Genomic DNA, 6,673 nt, shown 5'->3' on the forward strand with positions numbered 1-6,673 from the left:
CCCGTGGCAGAACCACCAAGCTTATGACACCATGCAGGCTGTCAGCGCCTCCCTGGCTCGACCACAACCCTGTACCCCAGTGCCTGCCAGTGGGAGCCCCCAGATGCTATACCTAGCCTCTGAACAGAGCCCATTTGGGGTAGTAACTGTGGGCCTTTAGAGTGTAGTGTCCTGCCTGGGTGGCCTAGGCCAGGAACCGGCAGTCGGTCCAGAGCGCTTCAGTGGGGGCCTGTTGCTGTATGGATGGCCCCTGGCCCTCACCACAAGCATAGGTCCAGCCCAGAAGAACATTTTCCAGCTCCTGCCCCCTCTCTCGGCAGCTGATCCAGGCGTGCACCATGCAGCAGCTCCCTGTGCCCTATCAGGCCTACCCCCACCTCATCTCCAGTGACCACTACATCCTGCACCCCCCACCGCCAGCCCCACACCCCCAGCCTGCTCACATGGCGCCTCTGGGGCAGTTTATATCGCTGCAGACCCAGCACCCGCGTATGGTGAGTCTGGGCGATGGGGCCGATGCTGGAGGAGGTGCACGGGGGCAGGGGTTTCCCTGTCACTGGCTTCAGCTGACCCACCCCTGCCTCTTGTAGCCCCTGCAGCGGCTGGACAACGACGTGGACCTTCGGGGGGATCAGTACCCCCTGGGGAGCTTCACCTACTCCACCTCGGCCCCAGGCCCGGCCCTCTCCCCATCCGTGCCCCTGCAGTACCTGCCCCACGACCCACTGCACCAAGAGCTGTCCTTCGGTGTGGTGAGTGGCGCCCCCTACCCCCAGGCTCTGGGGCGATGGGAGCCAGGTACACTGGCTGACCTGTCACCCTCTCACAGCCCTATTCCCACATGATGCCACGGAGACTGAGCACCCAGAGATACCGCCTGCAACAGCCGCTGCCCCCACCACCACCACCACCACCACCCCCGCCGCCATATTATCCCAGCTTCCTGCCCTACTTCCTGTAAGTACCTGCACATCTGCCCCCAGGGCCATGGTGCTCTATTCTCCTGGGGCCTCCTGTGGTTAGACACACACAGCTGTGGGGTCCTGGGGCCTCTAGGTTATCTGCACCCCAGCAGACCACACACACACACACACACACACACCAGCTGGGCTTTCCTCTCCTACAACCTCCTGGGGCAAACACTGGGGCCCCAGTGCCTACTGACCTTGACCCCGGACCCCTGCACCTGTCTCCCCTAGCTCAATGCTGCCAATGTCGCCCACAGCAGTGGGGCCCACCATCAGCCTGGATCTCGATGTGGATGACGTGGAGCTGGAGAACTATGAGGTCCCATGGAACCCTGTCCTGGGAGGTGGGGGCTTGGGGACCTCCAGCTCAGGCCACTGCTGACCCCACCCTCCTGCCCGTCTGCAGGCCCTCCTGAGCCTGGCGGAGCGGCTGGGAGATGCCAAGCCTCGAGGCCTCACCAAAGCGGACATCGAGCAGCTTCCAGCCTACCGCTTCAACCCAGACAGCCATCAGTCGGAGCAGACGCTGTGAGTGCTCTGCCCCATCTCCTGCTGAGCACAGATGGGTTGCCAGGGAACCCTTTCCCGGGGAGGGGAGCAGGACTCGTGCTCTGCCATGAGCCTTCCCCTTAGCCACCCGCGTGGAGGTGACATTTTGTGCCCTCCTCCCAGGTGTGTTGTCTGCTTCAGCGACTTCGAGGCGCGGCAGCTGCTCCGAGTTCTCCCCTGCAACCATGAGTTCCACACCAAGTGTGTGGACAAGTGGTTGAAGGTAATGCAGCCCAGGCCTCTCCCAGGTGGTCCTCGTGTGGTGAGGGAGGAGGGTGGGCTTGGGGGCTCCCCTCCTCATCCTCGTCATCATCCAGAAGTTCTGGCTTATTCAGGGGGCTTCATCCCCACCAGGCAGCAGACAGACCTGGATGGGATGGGGACAGGTGCGAGTGGGGTCTGATGTGCCAGCTGTTTCTCCCCTCAGGCCAACCGGACGTGTCCCATTTGCCGGGCCGACGCCTCCGAGGTGCCCAGGGAAGTTGAGTGAGGCCCACAGCTGCCCATGAGAACCCTGCCCGAAGCTCTGGAAACTCAGGGGGGAAGGGGAGGACCCAGGGAGGATGGGGAGATAGGGCCCAGGCCTGTCCCATTGTTCCCACCTGTATATCCAGAGCTGGTGCCAGGGTCAGGCCCAAGAGAAGCCCCTGCAATAAGCCCCTGCATTTGCCAAGCTCCAAAGACTCCGTCCCCGGTCTGCCTGCCAGTCTGCCTACCACGGAGCTGCCTGAGCGTCCCTAATTCAGTCTCCCTCCCGTTGGCCCTCGGTTCCGTCTCCTTTTCTTGACAGCACTGGGACCCCGGGGTCTTGCCCCCATTGTGGCTGGTGGAGATCCTTGGCCCCGGATGGGCAAAGGGGTCACAGTCCTGGGACACTTGGTCTCCTGCACTGAAATAGCATGCCCTCTCCCCAGGTGGCACCGACAGGCATGGACAGACAGTGGCATAAGGCCATTTCCTGAAACCCGGGCCTGGGTTTGACCCCAGTCAGACTCAGGCAGCCAGCCCTACCCAGCCTGCTGTGAGGGGTGGGTCTGGCTCCCCAGAGGACCCTCACCCCAGGCACAACATTCCAGCCACACCCCCGGGCTAGAGGGCCTCAGAGCCAGCAGCCTCCTGTGCAGCAGGGGACAGGCCCTGAGCCTGGGCAGCACATACCCTGAGGGGCCTGCGCTATGCCAGGGAGCGTGGCCTAGGTTCTGGCAGCCACTGCTCCCTGGCAATGACGGGGTCCAGACCCATGCCCGATTTCCCCTCTGTCATTCTGCATGAACGTGAAGAGTAGCAGTTTTCCTTTATTCATTTGGCCCAAAATTGCGTGTAGGATTTGGGATGTGGATTTTTAAACAATTTGTTTTCTTTTGGTTAAATGGGGGGTATTAGGGACCAACCAGGACTGAGTGCCCAGGGGGCAGGGAATGGTCCAGTGGTGCCGCCTGGTCCACATGCATGTGCGTGGCTGGGGCTGGGCCCGGCGGCCGGCGGTCACAAGCGGAGTTAGGGGTCTGTGCTCAGCTGATAACTGCCATGCACTGTACTGCACACGTCCCCAGAGCCTACCGGGACCGTTTGCTTTTCAGGGCATTTCTCCCTCTCCAGCCAGGGCCTGTCTCCCACCCGCTGGGGCACGTCTCTTCCATGGAAGTCCTAGGAGGACAGGGACCAGGGAGGGCGTGGGCCTCACCTCCAGGGGCCCCCTCCCATCCTGAGCCCTGCCCTCCAAGGTCTGGGGGAGGCCCCCTGTAGGGTCTGGCTGAGCTTCCCTCCTTCTCCCTCCTGGTCCCTTTCCTGTCCTGCCCTCAGCTGAGGTTGCTGCCCAGAACGAACTGCGTGTGGGGCCGGCACATCCTAGCAGGCAGCCCCTGGCGCCTGCTGCCTCAGGGATGCTCCAACCACCCTCGTTCTCCGGCAGCGGCCCTGGCTCCCGCCTCCCCCGGCCTGCCATGGGGCCCCATCAGCCTGGCCCCACCCCCATGGAGAACCCAAAGTCTTACTGTATATAACTCCAGGTGATGTTTCTATATTTATAGCAGTGTCAAAACCCCACGTATTTTACACAGAGAACCATCCTTTCCAACCCCTCCCTTCCCCACCCCAAAAAAGGTTTTCAAAACCCTCCGGTTCCTGGGGCAGGCAGAACAGGCTCTCGGATTGTATAGGCTGCAACAGTGGTTCCAATGAGCAGCTATTGAGGGGGGGGTGGGAGGAGAAACAATGTTTTAAAAAATCATTTTAGAAAAGATTTATAAAACAATTATTTAGGATGTTTGTGATTTGCTGACCTTGCTCTAGATGCCATGTTACCAATGATTTCCTGTGGTGGGGGCTTGTTAATGTTTACTCTTATTTACCAACTTCTGGCCTAGGCATGACAGTGGGCAGCATCCCCCAGCCTGGCTGGGCCCAGCACCTGTGTTCTGTGTTAGAAGGGTTTTATATATATATATGTAACTACATATACATATATATATATACACACACATATAAATATATGTAATTTGGGGGGCCTGTTCCTTGCACATTTTACAGTTACCTCATTTTCCCCATGTATGTATTTGAGAAAATGCTAATATATAGAGAAAAAAATGGTTCTTAAAGCTTAAATGTGTGGTTTTTTCCATTCCATTGGATTCACATTGGTTTGTAGCATTTAACATAACTAGTATGTTGTAATATATATATGTGTATACTGATTGAAATTTTTAACAGATTTGTACTTTTTTTAAAATGAAAGTTGCTAGTTCTGCTTGACCAAGTAGTGCAATCATTATTTTTTTTAATATTGTTGCTGATTTCAGAGGGATATTCACTAATAAATGTATGATGTATATCAAGTATTGCCCAAGCTGCCTTTGGCTGCCTGTGTTCTTTTGGTGGGAAGTGGGGGCGGGTGTCATTCTGAGAGTGGGGCGGGGTGGGGATGAGCTGGGCAAAGATTGTTCTTGAGGGTACCTCCTGGTGAGGTCTGCCCGCTGGCTCAGTGGTAACTCACACACACGCAGTGAGGCCGGGGTCTGTTAACAAGGGGCAGGATTCCGTTTAACTGGTGTGAGGAAAGCTTCCCTTTTGATCTCCTGTCATTTAAATTCTGGAGGTAGGTTCTTCAAACATGACTGGGTCAAGGCTCCATCTAGAACTGTTTCAAATAAGTTCTTCCTGTGTGGTGGTTCTTGGTAGCTCTAGCTCAGTTTTCTGTAGTTTAGCATAATCTCCACGGGAAATCATTTATCCTGGGATTCTAACTATTTCTGGGATGGAAGCTAGTTGTCAGGGAGCTACAACGGCATCATTTGCCTGGCCTGCGCTCCACACCCACCACCCTAACCTGACCCCACTGGAGCCCCTCATCCCCAGGCTCAGTGGGGACAAGGGCCTGAGAGCCAAGGGGTGGGTGGGATGATGCCCTCTTCCTACCCATGTGGGCTGGTGCTGCAGGAAGTAGCACGGTCTGGAGCAGGAGCAGTGGGCTGGGCTCAGAAGACCTGGGGACTTGTGTCTGTGATGCCATGCTCTGTGGCCTTGGTCAGGGCACTTCTCTTTGAGCCTTTGGGGACAGAGCCAGTTGAGTGATATCTTAAGTGTGTTTCAGAGGGAGTCCTGTGAAAGCATGATGGAGTTTGTACAAAAAAAGGGGGTGGGAGGGCTCTGATCAATTAAGTTTGGGGAATCCCACGTTGAAGGTAACGGGCCTGAATGGCAGGGCTTTCCTGAGCCCTGGCTGTGCAGGCATGTGTTGTAAATCTCTGCGAGCATTAAATACTATGGGCAGCATTTCCATTTGGCCACATGCAGGGCTCAAGTTGCATTATCTGGAACACATTGGGACATAGTGGACTAGACCAGTGGTAGCAACTGAGTTCCCTAGGCCCTGGACAGAAAATTGTCAGGTGAGGAAGTCTCAGCTTTTTTCAGTACTTCAAGAAATCCTCAAAATACTGGGAAAGAAAAATCACATGTTCATATCAATTGATGCAAAATAAAATTGCCCAAATTCATTCATGATAAAAACTCAGCATGATAAAAACTCAGCAACCAAAAAATAAACTCAGCAAGCTATGCTGGCCGATGTGGCTCAGAGGTTGAGTGTTGACCTATGAACTGGGAGGTCATGGTTCCATTCCTGGTCAGGGCACGTGTCTGGGTTGTGGACTCAATTCCCAGTAGGGGGCATACAGGAGGCAGCCAATCAATGATTCTCGTCATTGATGTTTTGATCTCTCTCCCTCTCCCTTCCTCTCTGAAATCAGTAAAAATATATTAAAAAAAAGAAAATGGGCCGAACTGGTTTGGCTCAGTGGATAGAGCGTCGGCCTGCAGACTGAAGGGTCCCAGGTTCGATTCTGGTCAAGGGCATGTACCTTGGTTGCAGACACATACCCAGTGGGGAGTGTGCAGGAGGCAGCTGCTCTATCTCTCTCATTGATGTTTCTAACTCTCTATCCCTCTCCCTTCTTCTCTGTAGAAAATCAATAAAATATATATTTTTAAAAAAAAAGAAAGAAAATGGGAGAATCAGGATAGCCTTGTCTCTCCACTCCTGCATTCTCCAGGTCAGCAACTCCACTTTGAAAAGCTGTAACGGAGGCCTCTCTTTAGTCTCTTCTTCCTTCATCCCAAAGGTGGGCATCCTGACAACCCCTACCCACAACTGCCCTCGACCCACCCTTTCTGAGGCCTGGTGTTCAATTCTAGGACCTACCCCCTCTTCCAACACATCAGGAGTGTGAGTTTTTTTTTGTGTTTTTTTTTAAATCCTCACCCGAAGATATTTTTCCATTATTTTTAGAGAGAGTGGAAGGGAGGGGGGAGTCAGAGAAAGAGAAACATTGATGTGAGACACATCAATTGGTTGCCTCCCACATGCACCCCAACTGGGACCAGGAATCAAGCCTGCAACCAAGGTATGTGCCCTTGACCAGAATCAAACCTGGGGCCCGTCAGTCTGCAGGCCAAACCAGCTAGGGCAATGGTCGGCAAACTCATTAGTCAACAGAGCCAAATATCAACAGTACAACGATTGAAAATGCTGAAAGGTATCCTTTAAGAAGAGGAAGAAGAAGAAAAAGGTAAAGATACAAATTAAGAACAACAAATACATATCTATCAACAAGTGAATCTAAAAATCAAGTGAATAAATAATCTGATGAACAGAATAA

At 54.1% G+C, this 6,673-nt stretch overlaps 1 protein-coding gene across 5 annotated transcripts in view; it reads left to right on the plus strand.

Annotated features, from left to right (window-relative positions):
* RNF44 (ring finger protein 44) overlaps positions 1–4,362 on the plus strand; it is an 11,134-nt gene extending 6,772 nt beyond the window's left edge. For all 5 annotated transcript variants that reach the window (XM_014539082.1, XM_005865511.2, XM_014539083.1 and 2 more), the window contains 7 exons: positions 321–494; positions 591–752; positions 830–957; positions 1,200–1,287; positions 1,375–1,496; positions 1,641–1,740; positions 1,945–4,362. In XM_014539082.1, the coding sequence (XP_014394568.1) occupies positions 321–494; positions 591–752; positions 830–957; positions 1,200–1,287; positions 1,375–1,496; positions 1,641–1,740; positions 1,945–2,007 (837 nt within the window). In that variant the 3' untranslated portion in view covers positions 2,008–4,362. The remainder of the gene's footprint in view (positions 1–320; positions 495–590; positions 753–829; positions 958–1,199; positions 1,288–1,374; positions 1,497–1,640; positions 1,741–1,944) is intronic.
* Positions 4,363–6,673: the final 2,311 nt, after the last annotated feature.

The sequence above is a fragment of the Myotis brandtii genome, unplaced genomic scaffold, assembly GCF_000412655.1.
Source record: "Myotis brandtii unplaced genomic scaffold, ASM41265v1 scaffold208, whole genome shotgun sequence".
NCBI classification, from domain to species: domain Eukaryota; kingdom Metazoa; phylum Chordata; class Mammalia; order Chiroptera; family Vespertilionidae; genus Myotis; species Myotis brandtii.